Below are 24,575 nucleotides of genomic sequence, written 5' to 3'. Positions count from 1 at the left end.
CGTGTATCTCCACAAGGCCATAGGTTATGATTGAATTTATTAGTATTCCGCCATCAAACCAAATGCTACACAGAAAAAAGTCTAACTAGTTTTTTAAAAATCTCTTAATATGTAACTTTAATTTTTGACCCTTTGTTTTTTAGACAAATAGTTTAACACATTTTAATGGGATACATATTATGGATTCCAAAAGCATTTAACACAAGTTTGTAAGAATCACATAGTATTTTTTTGTCCAAGTATTAGTTTCCCTTGTCATTTAGAAATGAGTCTTCTATTTTTTTCACAGTGGTTTAATTGCAAGAATATATAGAAATGTTTTACCATTCATAATATTTCTAGAATAGAGATGCAATAATTCAATTTTATCTATTTTGACTAGATATGTTCATAATTATTGCTTACAAGCTACAAGATAGCTTAACTCAGAATTTAATTTGGCCAGGGATATTTGCTACTGAATGGTTCACTATTGTGAATTCCTCAGTAAAGTGTGTGTACACACACATCTGTATATATACACACATGCACATCCAGATATGTACATACCATGTTGTATGAATATGTATGAATTCATATTAGACATTTTGAAAGGAATTATTTCCTTTATGAATACACTATTAACATATATGCCCCTGATAATTAGATATATAGTATCTCTTAGTTATACTTCCTCTTAAATGTTAATAGCCAAACAAGGAGCTTATGACTTTTCAACATCTGTCCCTACATTTAGCTTCTTTTTGACATTTCTGATTCATGACAGTTTGTATTTTTCAGTAATTGTTATTGTTCCCTGTAACATCATTTTGAATTGGAATATAACAAATATAATTAATGTTCACAGATAAAGGAATTGAGACTTAAATGAGAAAGACTGCTTATATAGCATCATATAGTAAATCAGTAGAATCTAATTTAGAATTTAGGAATGGTTTGTTAACTAGAAACATTCTATCAGAGTTATTTTGCTTTTCTTCCATATATTCTTTGATGTTGATCCTTTTCAGTGTATTGACTTGCCAAAAATATTTATTCTTAGGCTGTTTACAGAGCCCATAAATATATCAAAATAAAATCAGTTTCTACATAATAGTGCATGGAGAGATAGATAGACTTAAAAGACACATTAGATAAGTTTGACTTAGAATGCTGGATTTGGAATCAGTGTTTGAATCCATGCTATACGAGTTGTTTTTTGACCTTGGGCAATTAATGCAATCTCTATATCTTACTAGTTAAGTAGGTATGACATAAAGCAATACATGAAAAAGTTTTATAAAATAAAAACACTTTGCAGTTGTCATTTGGTGGTATTGATATACTAGAATGGAAATTTGAACAGCTGTGCTATAAATTTGACTGTAGCAAAAGCACTGTCCTGGAAAAATTAACAAAATAATACTGATTATAGCAAAAATTAATATTAACCTCATTCTCCCAATATGTAGTCTTCTCAATAACCAGGCCTATGAAAGTAAAGGCATTTCTAAAAACCTATTTCTGGGTAAAACCATCATAATTCAGAGAATTCCAGGAATTAATAACAGGTGTATTAGATATAATCGATTTCATAAAATGAACTTTGAATTCTTAAGACCCTATCCCACAATAAATTAAAAACCTATTTTTATTGCCAGTTTTCATATTATTTTACTTTTAGAAAATGATGCTCAGTATCAATGTTAAAATTTAATATTTTTTAGGATTTAATTTAACATAAAGTTTAATTTTCTAGATATATGGAGATATTATAGCTATATACAATTTACTACTCCATCAGAATATAGGGATCTTCCACTTTTAGGCTCAATCTATATTGTATTTTGAGGGTACAATAATATAAATCTAGAAGAAAATGATTTTATAGAAACCAATTGGAAGTATTCTAAAGATCAATAATCTTTAGTTATGCTTTTAAAAGATATCCGAGTATCCATCTCATTAAATAATAAGAGAATTAAAATGACCTATTTTTGTTTTGATTATTATTTAATATCCAGATATAGCTGAAAGCTTTGAAGAAATTTTAAATACCTGGGAACATCTATATTTGTAAGTTAAGCCCATTTATGGCAAACTGGGAGTAGGAGAAATATGGTTTATTGAAATAACGGTTTAGAGAGAAAGTTGAATTTCAGTGGTTCAGATATGATATAGGATCACAAGCAGAGTATTCCATTTTATAACTCCGTACAAGCTTACTTAGTACCTGGAAACTGTTCTCTTGTTTGGTATATTTGATTGGTTTCTACTTTTCCAGTGGTTTTTTTTTCTGTTGGCTAAAACATGAGCCACTGAATACACATTCTTGCACACACACCCTGCTTAGATTACTTCAAACGATTGGGGGAAAAAATGCAGGAATTAGGAAGCCAAAAGATGTAAAAAAAGAAAGAGGGAGGAGAGCATGACTTTGCACATGCATTCTAGTTTTGGATGGAATAATATATGACAGCTGTTCCAGACTGACCTTTACCTCAGAAAGTCCTCATCTGCCTTTTACATTTCTACCCCCAGGGGCTGTTGATGGTGACTTTTGGCAACATGACAATATTCTTGGGCCTCCTGTCCTGGAGTTTTATACTGTTTGACATGTCATCTCTTTCTCTTTTCTTTTCTTTTCTTTTCTTTTCTTTCCTTCCTCCCTCCCTCCTCCCCCCCTCACCTTTTCTCTCTCCTTTCTGCCTTTCCTACCTTCCTGTTTGATTTGGTGGTGAGCAGCAACTAGGTACAGAAAATAAACATGCTACAATATGAAACCACTATTCCAGTGTCACAAGAGTCGTATAAATGGTAAACAAAGAACAGGTTGTTCCCTGAGAATTCATTTCTTTGCCTCCAGTATGCTGCTGCTTTTCCATCCTGTGATATTTACTTCTCTTTCTTAGGTACATCTGACCTGAGAGCCGCAGGTATGAGATCAGTGGTGAGAATAACAACAGACTTGTCTCTGATACTGTCCTGTTTGATATGGAAAAATTTTGGAATATTTTCTTTTCCTGCTAGCTTTCTATGAGAGAAATTTCTCAATTATTGACTGAATGCATTTATACAAATCTGCATGAGTGGTTTTTAAAACTAGGTATTTGAGACCTTTTGAAAACAGGATTTTCTTTCCTTTGGGTGCTTCAAAATTCTCTTCAATAAAAAGCAGCACTATGTCTGGACCGATTTTATATTTGTAAAAGTAGCTTTTTCTAAGGGTAGACTTGGTCAGAGAACTACCCACAGAAAAGTAGGTCTCATTTCTAATCTGTATTCCAAAGAATAAAAATAGAGTCTTTTATTACAGCCTTATTCAAACCAGTGTGTAAATACATTCACTTACTACAAGATCTTGTGATTCTGACCTTTTAGAAATGGTGTGTGGTTACTGGAAGCTTGCTTTTGATCACAGGTAGTCTTTGACATTATTGAGCAATCTTATCCTTGAGGATCTTTCTCTAGTGTTCTGGGTCAGTCTCCCATGGGAGAAAAGTGAGGTTTTTGTAGAGTTGAAAACAAAGCAGAAGTACACTCTTCTATTGTTTAAGGTACTTTTCTGTGAAGATTCTCACTGTAGTTAATGTGTCTTCAGCCAAATACAGCAAAACCACACCATCAGTCACTTTTAATTACTCCTTTAAACTTCACTCATGCCTTTTTCTTAACCACTTCTAGCCCCCATCCTTAAGGATGCCGAACAAAAGGAACAAGTTAGCTGATATAAGCTTCTTTGGTTTTTTTCTTCCTTTTCTATAGTGTTTAATAAAGGAGATCCAATTTATATCACTCTAAGCACCATCCAAATTTACGGTAAAATTGTTAAATTGGAAGAAGGATGCCATGCAAACAAAGCAAGAGAGATTACTCTTGGCTGCTTGAGGGGTAGCTGCTGTTGGAGCTGGTTATGGGGAAAACTGCTTCTCCTGTTCTTAGAAGGTGTAAAAGGCGTTGTACATCTGTACATTTGACTCCCCATTAGGCTTTCAAAGTGGTGGGCTCACTATATCAAAACAGTTTGTAATAAACAGCATGTGAGTAGAATCTGAAACTTTATGTATGTTTTGCACTTGCACGGTTTACTGATGCTAAACTCATTGAAGAGAGTACAAGGAATATTCCTCTGAGCCATCTTAAGACAAGAGCAATGTTGTAAATGAAGTTACACAATGGTTATACGTTATTTTTCTCTCTTGTGTTAAAAAGCCTTATAGTAGTTGAAAGGCTTGAAAGTTTTGGTACTCAGTACTCTACATAAACTTTTTAAGTTTTTTCCCTTTTATGATACTATTTTAAGTGTGCTTTTAAAAATGTATAAATTACAAGTAGACCTTATCCAATTTATATTGTGTAACAAGGATAATACCTGTGCCTCTTTTCTAGAGATAAAGCTGCATCATACATCTCTCATATCCTGTATAAATGTTTGGATCTCTATCCTACCAACTCTGTAGACTATCAAGAGATGAATAAGGGAGTTCTTTATTAAATAGCTAAATAACTTCTTTCTCTCTGTTTAAGTTTTCACCAAATACAAAGGAAAATGATGTAATTTACAGTGATTCGTATTTCAGTAAGAAATTATTGTTATAAGAATTCAGAAACTATAACTAAGTTCCAGGTCTCCATTTTACTTCTTATAGATAACATGGGATTTAAAATTAAAAAACAAAAACTGTGGATGATTATCATAATGTCACTAAATTATGGGTTAACTTATGGGTCCAATAGGTTTTTTGCCTTTTGCCCCTTTCTTTATCTTCGTACTCTGTATCTTTTCTGGTGGTCTCCTTCACAAAGCACAGGTGCTTTTTTAATTACAATTATTTCACTGCTTTTTGTTTAAGTAATTCCTTATGTCCCTAATGACAGCCAGAGCTTTAACTAATCCTTTGGAATTATAATGTAAATACCAATGAAATTGTAAAATTTTAAATAGAATTCATGTCCCAGGTTTGGTCAGGCCAAAAAGCTTATATTACAATCCTAGACAGATAATATATCACACATGTAGATGATTATGCTTTACATTGGATGAAAAGTCTCATTTCGTTCTAATACTAAAAACAGAAGTAGAGAGAATTTTTATATTACTTGAGTACCCCCTTATATTTTAAGAAACAGAAAAAGTAAGACTAAAAAGTAGTTAGTGATTCAGTCCTGCCTACTAACATTTTATTGACTCCCTAGTTTTGTGAGGAGTATGTTATTATTAAGAACGCTGGGGAAAGTTAAGCAAATTGCCCCAGGTGATGAGTGTCTGGGTGAGCTGACCAGTGAGGTCAGACTGGCCCATCTGCTTATCTCCTAGGTTATATTACTTCTTCCTGTTCTTGATTTTTGTAGTTGTGTTGTCTTATTTCTGGAGAAAAAGTCCATCCTAATAAACATGTGATGCATACGCAAACTGGAATATTTCTAAATACAGTCTACACCTCACAAATCTATACCACTTTTGGATTAAGTGTAAAAGTATAACATGCAATTATATTCATGGAATTCAGGGGATAAAACGGATTTGCATCACACTTTTAACCTTAATATTTGTGGATTTGATTCAGAATACCTCAGTTATCATGCATGGAAAACCCACAAGGATGTAGATTTCTACCCAGTGTATCAGCCATAGTAACATTTAACATACTTCTTTGGACATTTTTCCAACATTATATGTTAAGTTTGCTCTCTAGTAATGGAAAGTATTTCAAATTGTAGGTGTTGTATATGCAGGTTAGAGAATTATCTCTAGAAATACCAAAGTAATGTAAGTAGAAATATAAAATTAGTTTCTATTATTTTGATAATTTTGAACCAGCATTTTTCATGTTTAAATTAAAACTTTACACAATTTGATTGCTTTAACTCTTTACCAGACCACATTGTTCATCACATCAGTTTCTTTGAAAATTTGAAATTCAAAAACATCCTGAATAATATTTTCTACTTAACTGTATTGAAATTTTAAGACATATTTCTAAAACATCTGTGGCTTTTGCCTTCAGGTGTATTAATAGGATGTGCACATAACCAATAGTAATGTTTATATGAACTTGCTTACTTTTGCCATGAACAAGAATATTATAATGTAGCACAGAAATTTAACTTCATTAAAGTTATAATTGAGTTCCTGTGTAAACACTGCATATAATAAAAATATAAGCCACTTAGCAAAGAAAGAAATGGAATTTGCAATGTTTATAAAAGTTCATATCAGATTAAAGATTACAAATATACAAAGCTCACACTCTATAAATAACTGTTCGTTGTTTATAGTATGTTCTCTTCATAGTCAGAGCCAGTTAGCAGAAGTGAAACTTGCCAATGAAAGTAAGAAGAGTTAAAATATCTGTTGTTGTATATATTTTGTGAACACTGTTATTCATTTATTAATCTTCCAAAAAGGCTTTTTATGCGTTTATTTTAATTTTTTGCTTGATTCAGTTCCACTCCTCAGCCCCCAGGTCCATGGAGCTTCACTGTAAACATTCTGTGAATACAGTTCTGTGAGAATATTCTTAAACAGGTGCTCTTATTCAACATGTTTTCTGTGGTCACACACCTAAAAATGTAAGGTGCATAGTTAAGTGCAAAATACATACTTCTTGAGAAAGTAGATTTACTTTCTTCCAGTTTTATTGAGATATGATTGACATACAGCACTGTATAAGTTTAAGGTGTACAGCAGCTTAATGATTTGACTTATAAACATCATGAAATGATTGCCACAGTCAGTTTAGTGAACATTCATCACCTCATATATATTCAAAAGAAAAAGAAAACAGTTTTTCCATGTGAAGAGCTCTTAAGATTTCCTCTCTTTACAACTGTCATATATAATATACAGCTGTGTTAATTATATTTATCATGTTGTACATTACCTCCCTAGTACTTATTTACCTTGTAACCAGAAGTTTGTACCATTGGACAACCTTCATCACCATACAAAGATACCACATTATTATTAACTGTTTTCCCCACACTGTACATTTCATTCCTGTGACTCATTTATTTTGTAACTGGAAGTTTGTACCTCTTAATTTCCCTCGCTATTTCACTAATAAAATATATTTTTCTATTTTATTTATATATTAAAATAGATACTGCTAATTAATTAGATTTTAATACATTATTTCTATTGAATTGAACTATGTGAGTAAATGTGACTTAGAGTTGTCTGTGTTCCCCTTAAGGCAGAGTTGATATAATGGACTCCTTTTCATTCAGTAGTGCCTCGTGGATACTTTGGGACAGACAGAAATACATAGTGGTTTACACTAGCAGCTGAAAAGTGAAAACTACATACCACTGAAGAAATAATTGATAAACTAAACAATGTATAAAGAGTTGTTGATATTTGTCACATATACACAAATAACATTGAGAAATTTATTAGGTGAAAAAGCACTGTTGCCTCAATTGTTTGTATATTTCAAATGAAAAAATTATTTGTCCTCAGTTATATAAATTATTTCTTTAACTTTGTGATCGTTTCTTTGAAAAAGTTTATGTGCGTACATAAACAAATCTAGTGTGCATTCTAGAAGGAATCTCTTTCTTGAAGCAAGTTCTAAAAGAAAAAAAAGAGACCTATGTCGGTATTTGATTTGAGGGAGCTCCAGAGCATGCCCTTTAAATATATTTTTTTGGATAAAGATGTAACTCATATTTCAGGAAGGCATGTATTCAAGAGTTGCAGAATTTGGAAAGGGTTTATGGGTGGAGAAAACTGAGAAAGACATTTGGATTTAGCTAGAAGGATATCAATGGAAACCTTAGAAAACATGGTTTTATTATAGTGGTGTTACTATATGAGAAATGAAACTGGAGGAGAAACTCTGTTTTTAGGCCATCTCTGTTTACTGCTTCTCCTAAAGTACAGTGATATTCCTTATTTATAGTATTCTGATTTATATATTCTTTGCCAAAAGTTATACCTAAAATCTTATAGTTTTACCACATTACCATGTTGCTAGTTTATATTTCAACATTGCAAACTTCTCTTCAAATAGCCATGGTTTATTGAAATGTTTGATCACTCTTAAATGTGAATATGATCAGACAAATCTTCTACTGTAAAGCCATTTAAGAAATCCTCAATATTGTAGTTAAGTGTGTGTGTTCTCCATAAAGAAAAGTCCTAAGATCAGTTCCAGGGTAAGTCAATAAATGCTTGACACCTAATGCCCAAGCTAACAAGGAAGAGAGGGAATAATATTTTGGGGGGGGGGGGGCTTTGAAGAAAATGCTGTTGATTGCCTTGGATAAACAGTTTATCCATGATTACCACTTTATGCATTATTTGGAAAAATTTAATTACTGTGTTTACCATTGTATACAAGGACTATTCCAAGCTTCCCTTAGCCATCTCCTCCCCTTATCCCACTGATTGTGACATTTTTCTCCACTCCACCAAAAATGTAGTTTTTATTTTGACCGGTGTAAAATGATGGATCTGGTTATACTTTGGGTGAGAGTTTACATTGCTAATGATTTAATTCAACAAGATCATTGCTCAGTATCTTCTACTCCAAGACTAGGTCTTTGTTTTTGATTTCACTTCAGCTGTTGAGCATAGTAGAAAAAAGATGGAGCCCTCAAGCAAGAGAGACATGGTTTTACTTTCTAGTTCTGCCACATTACTATTGTATGAAGTAAACAATATATAAAGCAAGATTATTTTATATATGACATTATCAAAAGTTCTTGAGAAAATGACAAAAAATATTTGAGAAAATCCAAGAAGTCCTAAATTTATTTAACCTCAGTCATGCTTTCTAAGGTATGGAATGTATACTTTGGGAAATGTCCCCTTATTTTCAATTCTACAGAGAACAACTATATTGGAAAAGTACTTGAAAAATCAAATATATCAGGATTCATAGTTCATGGTACAGCACTCACATTCTTTATCAGGTGTGGAGTAAAATTCTTGGAAGAGCTCTTGGACCAAATGCTGTTGCTGTGTTAGTGTGTCTAAAAATGACAATTTAATTTCATATATGTGTTAATATTGCTTATGGTCTGGCTTGGACGTTAATTGATAAAACCTTTCAAACTTTTTGTCTGAAATAAAAACTGCTGATAATTGGCTATTAAAAATTTCAGTTATTTCTGCTTAGAAGGTAAATGGTAATTGTTTAGTGGCCAATGTCTCCTTTAGAACTTGAGGGACAAGCTCTGTAGTTGTTTATCTTAGGCATATATTACTTATATCATTACAATACAGATCTGGAGAAAGATGGTATTTGTTCAGTCTGACACTAAAATATGAAATTTCTAAAGGAGACAAAAGTTGAAAGTTAATGGTAATTTAAAAAACTAAATAACTTCATTAATCTCAGTTTCATGAGGAGTTCGTTATCTGCATGTATTTAAATGATGAGACTTTCACTGTTATGATGTCATCATTACAAGCTGATTTTGATCATGAAAGGTGGTTTCGAACATGGATTTTATAATGCAGTTTTGGTGTTCTTTGTCTACAAAATATTTCCTTTCTTCTTTTCCTTTCTTAATTTTGTTATCTTTAAGAACTTAGAACTTTGCCTATTTTGTTTACTTTATTGTTAACTCAGAGTATTATTTTGTTCATGGTGTGTATGTAGTTTGCTTAAGGAGACCACGCCATCTTTCCCCCCTATATCCCCCAGTGAATCTTTCTCCTATTATTTAAGTTTTGTGCTTTGAGGGGCACATTGATTACATAGAGCTTTCATGGGCATTCTCTAATGAGAATGTATTATTACCCAGAGTGAATAGTGACCCTATAATCCTTTTCAGTTGCTATAACTCAGGAACCAATGTCCTAGGAGAAATCTTGGTATCCAAAAATAATAAAGTTGGGTAAGACCAGCTTACCTCTATCTTGAGTTAGGAAAAAAAGTCAATAAAGTGTGATGTATGGTGCACTTCTAGGAAGGTGAGGATTCCATCACACCAGACCTCTTCTCAGCTGGCTGATTGTTGATAATTCACTGGTGACATGCTTTCCCTTAAAACTTTCATTCATGGAATTCCCTGGCGGTCCAGTATTTAGGACTCTGCGCTTTCACTGCCAGGGCCCGGGTTCAATCCCTGGTCGAGGAACTAAGATCCCACAAGCCGTGCAGCATGGCCAAAAAAAACCCTTTTATTCATTCTTTTATTATGCAAAAATCTTTATTCAGTATATCATAAATTCTATACATATTTCTAGGTGCTGGGAGAAAGAACTAGACAAAAAAAAATCCGCTCTTAAGAAACTGCTAGTAGGAGTGAGATGCAGGGTGGAACAGACAGAAGTCGATTAAATGTGTGACGTATTTAAAAACTAGATGATGTTGTCCAAATAGTGTAGGAGAGGTATGAACAGAGTGTCAGAGGGGTTGCAGTTTTTAAAACATTGTCAGAAAATGTTTCTTGAGAAGATGACATTTGAATAAAAGCCTGAGTGAGATATGAAAGCAAAACCAAGGGTAGGAAGAATGTTCCAGTCAGAAAGAACCCTCTGTGCGAGGTCCTGAGGAAGGAGCATGGTGGGCGTGTTGGGCTGGGAGGAGGGGGTAGCTGGTGTGGGGAGATAGAAGAGAGTAGAGTGGGTGCCAGAGATTTAATGGGATTGGAGGATATTGTGTTGGTCCTTGTAGGTCATTGTAACCACTGGCTTTAGATGGAGATGGAAAGTTCCAACAGAGGAGTGACATCAGTCTACTTCCATTTTAACAATATAATTTGGCTGCTGTGTTAAAAATGGATAAGAAGGGCTCAAGGGTGGAAGTGGGAAATTAGTTCTGGAGGTTATTGCAATAATCTAGAAGGGAGATGAAGTTGGACTGTGTTCGACTACTGGCAATGGAATGGTAAGGAGTGGTGGTCAGAATCTGGATACATTTTGAATATGGAGTCCACAAGATGAGTTGACTGTTGGAATGAGGGCTGTGAGAGAAAGAGCAATATCAAGGGTAATTCCGAGCATTTTAACCTGAGCAACTGAAAAGATGAAATTGCTAGTAACTCAGATGCAGGAGATTATGAGAGGGAAAGGTATGAAGGAGAAAATTAGGAACTCAGTTTTGGATATGCTAAGTTTAAGATGCCTATAGTTGGATATACAAATCTGGAATTCATGTGTGAGGTCTGTGATAGTGATATAAATCTGGAATTATCAGCAAAATATGGAATTTAAAGTAATGAAACTAAATGTGATCATACATGGAGTGAGTATAGCTAAAATCACAAAGAGGTTCAGATCGAAGTGCCAGGGCAATGGGAGATGAGGAACATTCAGAAAAAAATGACAGAGCATGAATGGCCAGTGAGATAGGAGGAAAATTCAGAGTTTAATGCTCTGAAAACAAAGAAAGTGTTTCAAGGAGAAGGCAGTGATCTGTGTCAAATGTTAAAAGCCCTGCAAGGTGAGCAGTGAGAACTGAACTTTGGATGCAGTCAACTCAGCATGAGTCTGCTGGCCATCGGAACATCTCATATGCCTTTGATTGCACTAATCTATCGTCTGAGGATGTCTGACATTAAGCTCTGCTCTACACTTGTCACCTCCAACTGGGAGTATTGTGTCCAGTTATGACGCAACTCACAATCCTGCCACATGAATACCAGTCAAAAGAATGGGTTTGGCTCACTTGGAGAAAACAGAGGACATAATAATCTTCAAAAAACTATGAAGCTTTATATCTAAGAAAACGTTTTTCTTATATTTGGTTATAATTTGTCTCTTTGTGGTTTCAGCCCATTCATTCATTTATTCATTAAATATTAAGTGCCTATGATATGTCAAACACTCTGCTGGCCACTGGAGACCAAGTAGTGTGCAAGGAAGGCAAGATCCCTATGTTCGTGGAGTAGATTGTCTGAAGAATTTTAGTCCAAAACTGTGATATGCCTTGTTGAGATTCCAGCTCTGTGGGTATTCTGCATTAGCAGGAAACTCACTCACTGAAAGTGAAAAGGGAAGAGAAAGTATAATCTCACCTTAAAAATTCAAGGAACAAATTATTTCTGTTTTAAAAATTGCTTTTGTTTTTGCTTGTTTCTGCTTATAATTTCCAGTGAATTACTGAAAATCATCACATATGGTAGATTTAGATCACATGCTAGTCAGCCTTTCTTCTAAGGAAGTTCTAGTTGTACTATTCATTAAACATTTAATACTCATATTAAATTCATTTAAAATCACTTCTTACACATGTTTAAATGACTCAGTGTTTTGTCAGTGTTGTATTCTGATTTGGCTTGCGTTTTTACTCGTTTGTCAAACAAATATTTAGTGAGAGCTTACTGTATGTCAGGTAGTTTGCTGAGGGCTGGGAATTCTGTGGTAAAATGGGCATAGTGTCCCATGGAACCTAGACTATTGGGGGAGATAGGTATCAATCTCTTTTCCTTTTTGCTTCTACTTTCCGCGTAACATTATTCTTGAGTGTTCTTATGAGATTTTCATTAATAAGCTCTAGCCTATTAATAGGATTATCTGCTGTGTGGCTGTTTGGTGAAGACATCAGGCAGTTTATAAGTCTAGAATTATTGTTCTTAAATAGTTGATGGAGCTCACTGATGGCAAAGACAGGACGTTATGTCATTTTTTTCAGTAAGCGTAGGCATCAGCATTACATCTATCTTGAGCCAGCAAAGAAAACAGATAATTATTTAATCTCATGTGTTTGATGATAACCGTTTTTCTTGGCAAATGTTTGAATTAAGCAAGTTTTCTTCATTGGTATTTCTATGATTCAAAGTCCTTTTTTCAGCCAATTAAATATATTCAGAGTCTTCAAAGTGTATCTGAGTATATATAAAATATTAAATGTACACCAGTATGTTCAAAACAATTTTTCTACTGCAAGCAGAATTGGTTCACTGTATACCTATTTTCAATATTAAAAAGGTGGTAGTTCGGGCTTCCCTAGGGGCGCAGTGGTTGAGAGTCCGCCTGCCGATGCAGGGGACACGGGTTTGTGCCCCGGTCCGGGAAGATCCCACATGCCGCGGAGCGGCTGGGCCCGTGAGTCATGGCCACTGAGCCTGCGCGTCTGGAGCCTGTGCTCCGCAGCGGGAGAGGCCACAACAGTGAGAGGCCCGCGTACCGCAAAAAACAAACAAACAAACAAACAAAATTTTAAAAAGGTGGTAGTTCATTTTGTTGGAATATTTTAAAAATTCCTTTTACTTATTTTATCTTTTATTTTTCTCCTGGGTGCCCTAGTACATGTATTTGGCAGGGATAGGAATAGGTGTGAAGGGTAGGAAGCAGTAGTAAATAGTAGGATGTTGTATCTTCACTTTTACCAATTTAACCCAAGCTTGAAATTATAGAAAATTTTAGACAATAGATCCTAACAGATGCTTGGATCTTGTGAGTCAGTTACACATCACTGGTTTGGCCCATGTTATCGTGCAGCTGAATGGGCCTGGCAGTTGCTTTGATGAAGGGGCATACTATCTCTTTTAGAAGAATACGGTGAAGAGTTTTTTTACTTAGAGTTTTGATGATTAAAAGGAGATCGAAGAAGTAAGATAATGTTGACATTTCTATTAAATAAAAACCAGGCAGGACTAATTCTTTCTAAATTCCATTGGTCCTCTGCTTTGAACTGTATTTTATACAAGTATTTCCCAATGTTTATAGATTGCTCTTGGCAATTCTAATTTTTTTTCCTTTCCTTAAAAAACCTTTTGGTCTACACCATAGGTATTCATATGCATTGTGAGTTGGATCTTTTTTTCTTTCCTGCACTTTCTTTTCACTTGGGGAGGTGCAGAGATGGAGGCTAACAGGTGTTTTTCTCATAAAGATATTTAACTGAGGAAAATCTCCCTCTTTATGTGTTCCCTCCCTTTCCATCTCACTGTCCTCCCACCCATTCCCATATTTTTAGCCTACATAAACCCCAGTCCTAGAAAAGGTGTATTTATGGGAAAGAGTGCTTTTTTCAGGATCATTATTAATTAAGTAGAAAATAAGATAGTGAGTTTACATAAGTTTAAGGCGTACAGCATAATGATTTGACTTACTGATACTGAGAAATGATTACCACAATAAGTGTAGTTAACATGGTTCGGTTCTTTCTTTTCTTGGCCCTGTTTCTCAGAGTCTAAGAGTGGGTCTTCCTATTTGCCACAGCATACTTGCAGACATATTTCTAAAGCACGACCATCAATGTTATCTAGAAGTAATGTACACAGTTCGGAGAATACGCAGTTTCTGTTTCCAGACTTTTCCTTTTATTCACTAATATGTTGTATGAATTTTCTGATCCCATTTTTGCCTCAGTGACAATCCTGTTATATTTTTGTACTTCATACCTTTCATTTGCCCTTGGGTCTCCCAAAATCTAATAATGGTTTATAGATATTTCTTCCCCAAACTGAAAAACCTTCTAGCCGCTGAGGTTTATGGAATATTCTTTAACACCACCTGAAGTTAATCTCATTTTCAGGTAGAAACTTTAAAAAGTTACTTGAGGGCTTCCCTGGTGGCGCAGTGGTTGAGAGTCCGCCTGCCAATGCAGGGGACACGGGTTCGTGCCCCGGTCCGGGAGGATCCCACATGCCGCGGAGCGGCTGGGCCCGTGAGCCATGGCCGCTGAGTCTGCGCGTCCGGACCCTGTACTCCGCAGCGCGAGAGGCCGCGGCAGTGAGAGGCCCACGTACCGGAAAAAAAAAAAAAAAAGTTACTTGAGATTTAATTGACCACTCTACATAACTGAGGCCCAAGAAAAAACATTCTCATAAATATTATAAGGATTCAATCATAAGAATATTTCTTGTTAGTTAATAAATTCATATGCAGGTAAAGAAAGTTATCCCAGGACAAACTTAATGCAGATTTGGAAAAAATCATATTGGTACTATCCATTAACATTAATGTTGTGGCTTTTTTTCTAAGCCAACAGATCAAAAGATAGTAGCAATACTCCTGTGAAAAATCTCCAAAATATTTCCTGTGCTCAAAAAGTCCATCTCCCCCTTCATGGATGGTTTAAGATAACTTTTGGCAACGAAGAGCAGACCACTGATAATACTTGGAGGTAGTTTTGTATTTGTGATTAAATGCATGTGAAATGTATAAGTGGAAGGACTCCTGGAGTTAAGATGTTAATATTTCAGTGATAGATAACTCTCTTTGAAAACATAGCTTTTTATACAGATTTGGTGTGAAAATGTTTAGTCGAGCAGATGGAGATCCAGCTGGTGGAGTATATGTTTGTCAGGGTATCTGGCATTTAGCTACATCCAAAAATGATATCAAACCGAAAGATGCCAACAAGCAGCACTGTAGGAAAGCCAGTACGATCAGTTAGGGGTAGCATTCCCTCAGTTTTGATTTTCTAACCTTGTAGGAAGATATTGTAATCCAGATGGAATTTTCCACTTCAAAAATAAAACCTGAGAAAATAGAAATAAAATTGTCAAACAGCTGCCTTTCCAAAATCATGATTATAGTAGGCCAGGAAACACATGCTGCTTCGTGTGTTGAAAGTTGGTACCTAGTGAATAGTATGTATCTGTAAGCATACAAAATCATACATATTTCCCGGAACTTTATATTCTATACACTTAAAGTCATTATTTTGGTTTCATGAGCTAAACTGTAAGAAGTGGCAGAGGATAATGAGTAGAATAGTGCAAGAAAGATGGAAAGCATTTGGGGAAGAATGACAGGAGCCCCAAATATATTTGAAAACATTTTACCCTGTGGGATGCCAGTATGTAAACCCACACTAAAGTGGATAAAGGCCAGCCTAGTAAGGAAGAATAGTATGTTTACTCCTAAGTTTTATAACATGTATATTTGGTTGCTTAATATAGTCAACTTATTCATTTCTTTCCCAAAAAGATGAATTATTAGAAATAAATTATTTTGTCAAAATGTACATGTACATCAAGAAGTCCTATAGTGCACATTTGAAATTGTTTGAATTGAGAGCAATAAACAAAAGTCATAATTGTAGTTAATGAAAAATTTTACGTTGTGTTTTTTGTTTGGTTCCCCTTAGGATACTGTATTAGTAAAATAGAAATTCAAACTTTAAGTTCACTGAAAATGACCAATTTGATTGATGTTTTATATGAGACCTCCATAGCATCAATTAATATATTTATTCATAGAACCGTTAACACACACACAAGCGTGCACATACACAGAGTGGGGGATGGAATGTCCCCTGAATACTCGGAACTGCTTACCACAGTGAGTACAAGTATCTGCAGGTGACTTTTGGAAGGTTTACCGTAGAGATTTAAATGAATCACTGACTCCAAAGAGAATTTTTTATCCTAATTTGATTTAATGAACTCATGAATTTGGGATCCCTGTTTTATAAGCATAAAATCAGAATAAGATAGTCACTAATATGCCTCCCTGATTCTGCCTCTGATATATCAAGAGCTAACTATACTACTTTAAAATATCTCCTTACCAAACACTTGGGCAGGGAAAAGCATGTTTCCTACCATGATTTAGTTAGTTCAGATTTAGAAATTGTTTAAGGAAGCATGTGTATCTGCAAAACTCTAGTGTATTTATCAGAAAGCACACCTCTGTGAAATAAAAAATTATTTGGCCTCTCCAGGGAGCTTCATATTTTATAAAACAAGACAAAAAAAAAAAAAAAAAGAATTGCTATGAGTAGACAATAAAAGATATTTGCTTTTTATTTCCATGTAGTTCTTTATTGCAGTATATCTTCCTAAATTTTAAAAAGAATGGTAATGAATACTATATTTCCTCTCTTCAAATATTCCTCTTAAACTTTACTTATTTAAATCACTTCCCTATAGTATAAATTATATATATGTATATAATATATAACTTAGAGTATAAATTATGCATGTGTATATGTGTGTGTATATATATGTATGTATCTATTATATATATAAATAAAATGTGTGAGTGTGTGCATCTGTGTGGTGTAAAAACCTGATTGCTTAATTTACTTTATACTGAGTCCTGTGTTAGGTTCTGTGCATACATCATTTCAGTGAATCCTCATAGTATCCTATAAGGCAATGTTAATTTCTCCATTTTACAGATGACAAAATACAGGTGTAGAAAGTTTGATAACCTGAAGTTGTACAGAGGCAGGAATCAAACCCCAGTTCATGCTCTTTATCACTATGCCTTAATGCCCTGTCCTAATTTTCTAGTCCTTTTAAGATCCAAAATTAAGTCTTAAAGGGCATAGTTTAGATATTAACCTGAGTAACTGACCAATTCCTTTAAACAAATTCCTAAGCAATTAACCTATCAATGTTGAGGCAATTAATGTTGAGGTCCCCATGGAGCCACGTGGACCTTCGTGACCTGGAGAGGGGATGACTCCTTTCAGGTGGCAGTGCCTCCCACCTTTCACTGAAGATGGAGACATTCCCAGGGAGGCCAGGTCTGGCAATTCCAGAAGGCAAGCCAGAAACAGATTTTGTCAGTGAAATCTCAAGATTTTACAGTTCTTGTGGAATAATTCAATTTTAAAACAAACAATACCCACACTGGGTCAACAAAACAGAAAAATAGGAAGGAAAGAAGAAGTGCATTAATTTGTGAGCTCAGCAGGAGAGACAGGTTGAATTCTAGGAGTAAACAGAGTCTGAGACAGAGATGTGCATACAGGAAGTTTCTTGGGGACTGCTCTTGAGATCAACACCTCTAGGGTGCAAAAGTAGCAGGACTGAGCAGAGAGACTCCCTGAGCTAAGATGCAACTGCAACAGTGGCCTCAGTCAATCCCACAGAGCACTTTGGCACTGGGCAGGTATTACAGAGTTGTCCTGATTGGGGCAAGGAGCCAGGCCTTTATGCTGTCTGTCCTCCCTTTTACCATTAAGTAGTCATTGGATATGCACCCACTTGGGAGTATGAACTTGGGCCATGTGGCTCTTATCAGTCTAGAAAAGTTTTCAGAGGGCCACTCAGCCAGTATCAACACAGTTAGTACTAAAGGGAGGAGCTAGGGAGTCTGGGTGGTACACCACAGCCAGTATGGCAGCCTGTTATCCACAGTCTAGCCCCGGCCACTTTTACCGCCTAAGTCATCTAGTAACTGTTTTCTAACTATTCCCTAATAATCTAGCCATCTCACCAGAAACACCTACCTTCCACCTCTACACATTCAAATTCTATCCATCCTTAAAGAACTTCTCAAACCTCCCTTTTTCTATGACTCTTTATAGATCATGTCATATATATATATATATATATATATATATATATATATATATATATATATCTGTGCCACTGTGAGATATATAGATGTATGTAATCAACAAATAGTATATTGATGTTGCCCATTCTTTGATTCTCAAAATTTTATGTTCCCAAACTTCATGTCAGGTACTTGTTACAAATGCAGACAGTGGTACCTAAGCTCAGGAAGTCCTGATTCTGTAAGTGACTGGGTTGGAGCCCAGTTATGTGCATGTATATGTGTATGCAGGTGATCCTTAATTTAAATGCATATGCCAGATGTTTATACAGCAGTTTGAGATATACTGATTTAAAAGATACATAAAAATAGAAGTTCATATATCTTCTTCAGGGCGTGGGTTGTGTTTTTGTAAGCCTTCCTCATAGCACTTACGGTAAGTAAGTAAAAGTTACTGCTATTTTATTTATCTGTTATTAGATGAGAACAAAATACATAAAATATACAAATTCTTTTGTAAACATGAGACATATTGTGAGTGAAATTATATTTTAACTAATCAAAATTATTCTGGAAAACTTCTGACTTGGTAAGCTCCCTACATTCCCATATTTCAGGACTTTAATGCTGCCTCAGAACTTGGCTAATTGTGTTGGGCCATCTTGTCTCTAAAGCATTAAATACTAGTAAAGCTGTGTAAGCTTTAAATATAATTTGCCAAATTATATTTTCTGACTAGTGCTTATGAAATTTCATTTATTATCAAAAATGCAACACATTTTTTATTGTAAAACGTATGCACTTCCCTCAGTTGTAATTGCACATCTGACCTGTGTCTAATAGCATCTTTTTAAAACCATGGAAGAGAAAAGTAAGCATTATACTTCTACAGAACCTGGTTTTTCTAGCTACATTCTTAAATATATTTACTAACTATGAAAGGGAATTGTTTTTCTCCCAAGTGAAGCAAAATTGCGCTACAAATCATTTTGTGCTAATGATTGTAGTCTTTTAAAATGGCGAAGAATATTCAGTCTCTAATCACTTTACCTATCATGGCAATATAATGTTAATTTTAAGGAATTCTCTTTTGAAATGAAAGAACTAGTATACCGAATCTTTATTCGAATTTTCCTTATGTATCAAAATACTTCGCTAAGCTTTTGTTAAATCTGCAGAATATTCCAACATGCTGAATCTTCTTAGTATTAAAATACAACATTTATTAAAGCAGTTCTGAGTAAAATAAAACCGGGCATGAAAATATAATATCAGATAAAATTTCTACAGTTTCACAAGGAGGTTAATTAATCAATGAAATGGATCAGTGATTTCTCTTCCTTAAATGAGGAACCCATTAATACTAGCACACAAGACATGCCATGGATTTTACCACTAGGTCACATCTTTAATTATCTAACATACTTATTGTAACATATTACCCAATTTAACACACAGTCCATTGTTCAAATATCTGGTAAATATGTACCAGTAAAGAGGGATCCTCAGTATGGAAAATTTATTTTTCAGCTTACCACATAAATTGAAAAAATTTATAAAATGAACGATTTCATTGCCTTATAGATATTATTTTCTATGTGAATTTAAATGATCAGTTATTGGTTACTAAATAAAGATTATTATAATACTTGACTGTTAATATAGGCAGTCTCTCAGGAAATCCTGTTGACTTTATCCTCAACATATTTATATATTTACAAAATATCTATGTAGAATCTGACCACTTTTTTCACTTCCACGGCTATTTGGCTGTTTCAGGCCACCAGTATTTCTTACCTGGATGACTGCAAAACTTCCTAACAGGTCTCTTGTTCTACCTTGGGCCCCTTAATTGTCAGTTCTCAACACAGCAACTAGAGTCTTCTTAAAGCATATACGATTTTATTCCTCTGCCCGGAAAGCTGTTATAACACCCTGTCTCACTCAGAGCACGAGTAAAAGTACACTAGGCTTTCTGTGCTTCCTACCTCACCTCCTTAACCTTTCTGGTCTCATCCCCTACCATTACCCCCCTCACTCACTTACTCCAGCCATATCGGTCTCTTTGCTGTTCCTAAAACACACCAGAAATGCTCCCACCTTTGAGCCTTTGTTCTTGGTATTCTCACTATCTTAGTGTTGTTAGGTGAAGACCTGGATACCAGTTTGGCTAACTCATCTCCCACACATCCTTGTTCAGAGCCTACCTTCTCAATGCGGTCTATCCTGACAACCTACTTAATGTGACAACTTTTAAATTCTCAGTACCCTGACACTCTGACCCTGCTGTATTGTGTCTTTATGTCAGAGCACTTTTCACCTTCCACACTATATAATTTCTTTTTTTTTTTTTTTTTTTTGCGGGACGCGGGCCTCTCACTGTTGTGGCCTCTCCCGCTGCGGAGCACAGGCTCCAGACGCGCAGGCTCAGCAGCCAGGGCTCACGGGCCCAGCCGCTCCGCAGCATGTGGGATCTTCCCGGACCGGAGCACGAACCCGTGTCCCCTGCATCGGCAGGCGGACCCTCAACCACTGCGCCACCAGCAAAGCCCCAGACTATATAATTTTTTTAGTTGTTAAGTTTATTGTCTGTCTTTCTTCTGCAGAATATAAGCTGCAGTGGGGTAGAGATCTTTATTTTCTTTGATTTTATTTCCCTAACAGAAGAGTTGTGTGAACATAGTAAACCCTTAGTAAATATTTGTTAAATTGAGTTGAATTGTGACATTAGTAAGAAGGTGAACTATTAAACACATATTATGTGTTAAATGTGTTACGAGTTATTTGTGTTAAGAATTGAAATCTAAATTTAAATGCCTGCAAAGATTAAGTAGAAACACCAGAAAAATTAGTTATATTGGTCAGAAAAGACCACCATTTTTTTCTGTCAGCCGCAAATAATATTTTCCTGATTCTAGAATTTCAGGAAACTTTAAAATTAAGAAAAAAAAAATGAAAGGCTGACAGACAAGAAAGACTTCAGGAAGCTTTAGCAACTAATCGCATTATGATGTCATCACCATAAGATAATGACATAGACTACAAAGCAAAAAGACAAAAAAATAAAAAGACTGTATAGCTTTATCTCCACTATTTCTTAAAAGCAATTGTGTTTAAAAACTGTATGAGCAAAACATAAAATTGCATGATTAATGGCATCTGTTAAATTAAATACATTTGTCTTTATTTAAAATGCACTGATTTTTAGTATTATCTGTCTTTTTCTCATTTCTAGTGAAAACTGCGTAAGGCATAGCACTAGTCCACAAACCTGCACTTAGATACTGTGAACCAGTGAACTCATTGCCTTCAAAATGCCTGATTCCAAGTAGTTTCTTTCTATCGATACATGTCTCTTTCTCTTTCTCACCAAGCAGATGGTAGCATAGTGGCAAGCTACAGAGACATGCAGGCCAATTTATTCTGCCATGCAGTGAAAACTAGAATTTGTGCTAGAATGTGTAGGCAAAATAAAAGCAGGAGAAAGAAACTAACATTTTTGAGAGCCATATTATATACCAAGCACTATGTTAGTGTTTTTGCATATATATATATATATATATATATAATTTCATTTAAGAAATCCATGAATTAGCGAGAGAGAGATATTAACACATAGGAAAACAGTATGTCTTATAAGAACAACATTTTTCTTCTGAGAAGAGTAGTGCCATAATTGGATTAGCTCTTCATGCAGTGTAATATTTTGATCCAAAGGAAATGGTAGAGCATTCCAGATATAGAACATGATTATGAAGAAGGTAAGGTGAGAACAAGAGCTGTGGTTATTGGATGGCTGACTTGAAGGAGGATGAAGAGTTCCAACTCATATTGTAACCTCGTTAGATAAAGTATTTCATCTCTTTCTGTAGCTAATGACTCTCCAAGGGGTTCTTAAGCCAGCTGTGATGGCAGCAGGAGCCAGCTTCACATATTGAGGTGCTAGACAGGGTCAAGGATTTCTGCTTTTATAACAGCTGAAGGGATTGGGTGGGAGTTGATGTGAAGGAAGGACATAACTTAGCTCTGTTTTATTCTTGCAAAGTTGGTTCTGCCCAAGCAGTCAATATTTATACTTGTCATTCTGTATAACTCTGTGACAGAGTACAAATGCTGCTTAAAATTAAACCTTCATATGACAAGACCTTATTAAAGAAAGTCCATAGTTGGATTAATCACTTTGCTAGTGTTAAAACAGAATATCCTGAAAAATGTGTCAGGGAATCCACTATGGTCCATAATTCATACATAAAAAGTATCAAAACCAGCACAAAACTGGGTCTTATATAAACATGCCCCCCAGGTTAGCACCTTTCCTTTTTGAACACCTTTGTTTCTAGGCTGGTTCCTATTGCTGTTTATACCATACATTCCTAGGACATGCCTCCAAGTATCATGCATGGAGAAATGTCAATTCATTTTCACATTAGCTTATTTAAAATATAATTAAGAAAGTAAATCGTCTTTAAAATCCCTATAATAAATTCCAAAACCAGAAAGTTATGGGTTTTCTGTGAGACTGTTTTATAGGCTACCCAGGCGAACATACAACTTACACAGTAGAGAATAAAGCCCTCAAGGGCTTCTGCCCTTAAGCTTGCTTTCATCCTAGCAGAAAGAAAAAGAAGGGAAGAGAGGAAATTCAAAGTGTCCAGCATGTTTGGCAAAGAGCAGCTAGGGAGGAATGACCCTAGTAAATGCAGGAGGTAGTGTTACTAAATGTGCAATATGAAATCACGACATTCCATCTTAAGAGTGTGGCTTAGTATTCTATTGTCAAGGCTAATTACTAGTTTCCTTCTGACTTCTAAACCTTTTCAATATTTGTTCTTATAGCTCCATCACTTACACATTTAGAAGCCATACATATAAGGAAATATATCTGAGAACCTTGAAATGAGCACCATCTGTTTACATAATGTAGAAACTCAGTAATCAACAGGAAGTTCCTGAAAATATATAATTCTTCTATTTTAGAAGTGAAGTGAAAATCTATGCCTTAGGTTTACATAGTCATTTTTACCAACTGATCTAGAAAGTAATTATTTATCTCAATTAGTAGTTTATGTGTAAATTATAAATTGCATATCAAAAAAAAAAGCAACTTGGGACCTGATAGGTAGTCATTTAAAAGAGTAGGTATTGCTTTAAAATGTGTAGATGTTTGCAACGAACTTGTATTACACACAACCTAAAAATTCTGTAAATGTAATACATAATCAAATACAAACTATAGCTTTCAAGGTCTCTAAAAATAGCTCCACAGGGAAAAACCCTAAATATTTTCAGGCCAATTCTGTAAGAGTAAATCCTAATGTTATAAGCTACTTGACATGTTCAAGAAATGAAAAACTTACAAGGATTTAGTTTTCACATTATTTAGGAAGCTAGAAAGGGGACGTTACACTCTCAGACTTAAACACAGAAAATCTGCTACATATTCATTATTAAATAGAAAAGATTTTTCGAAATCAACTCCTACACCTGCCATACCAATTGCGGTTTGAGAGAGTAGACCCATCTAATTATCTGTTGCCTTCCCTCTATTATTATCATAACTACGACAGTTCAGAACCTTCCTGTGATAGGATAACTCAGTCATATGCTTCCTTTTACATCGTGTCTTCTCACTGTAGCCTCTCAACACGTTCAAAAAAGGTAGGAGCTAGAAAGACAAATATATAATATCGCTTATATGTGGAATCTAAAAACATGGTACAAATGAACTTATTTACAAAACAGGAATAGAATCACAGATGTAGAAAATAAACATGATTATTGGGGGCATAGGAGGGGAGGGATAAATTGGGAGATTGGGATTGACATGTATACACTACTATATATAAAATAGAACCTACTGTATAGCACAGGGGACTCTACTCAGTACTCTGTAATGGCCTACATGGGAAAAGAATCTAAAAAAGCGTTATATATGTATAACTAATTCACTTTGCTGTATACCTGAAACTAACACAACATTGTAAATCAATATACTCCAATAAAATTTTGTTTTTAAATAAATGCAATATGGGATCCTGGAACAGAAAAGGACATTAGTTGAAAAACAAATAAAATTTGAATGAAGCCTAAAAAAAGAAAAGTAGGAGCTTAGCCATTTCTTCTTTGACTCAGAGGAAGTTTAGGTCCAATGAAATCAACTTTTTCATAAAGCATTACTGGTATATTTTACGGTACCCATTCCAGGAGGCCTAGTCTTCCAGTGGGGCTCTTATAAGAAAACATAAACTGCTTCTTAGGGAGGATAAAACTGAGTGAATTATCAGCACTTGGTTTATCATAAGTAAAATACACATTGAGAGAAACCTAAATAGCTTCATAGGCCATGAAATTGGTAAGACAAAAGCATGGTGCACTGTAGTAAAAAGTTGAACAAGGGAAGATCAGCAGATACTCAAGGTGTTGCCTTTTAAAAGATTGGCTCATGTATTCTCCT

At 34.9% G+C, this 24,575-nt stretch overlaps 1 protein-coding gene across 3 annotated transcripts in view; it reads left to right on the top strand.

Annotated features, from left to right (window-relative positions):
- The window catches only part of EPHA7 (EPH receptor A7), a 165,542-nt gene that overhangs the window by 73,486 nt on the left and 67,481 nt on the right, over window positions 1–24,575 (top strand). The window contains exon 6 of one of the 3 annotated variants that reach the window (XM_073789441.1): window positions 2,892–4,821. The exons of the other annotated variants lie outside the window; for them this stretch is intronic. Coding sequence (XP_073645542.1) covers window positions 2,892–3,019 — 128 coding nt within the window. The 3' untranslated portion in view covers window positions 3,020–4,821. Of the gene's footprint in view, window positions 1–2,891; window positions 4,822–24,575 lie in introns of those variants that run through there. 3 annotated transcript variants of the gene reach the window in all.

Source organism: Tursiops truncatus, chromosome 12 (assembly GCF_011762595.2).
Source record: "Tursiops truncatus isolate mTurTru1 chromosome 12, mTurTru1.mat.Y, whole genome shotgun sequence".
Lineage (NCBI taxonomy): Eukaryota > Metazoa > Chordata > Mammalia > Artiodactyla > Delphinidae > Tursiops > Tursiops truncatus.
The sequence above is the reverse complement of the archived record's forward strand: the minus strand, read 5'-3'. Positions and strand labels throughout refer to the sequence as shown.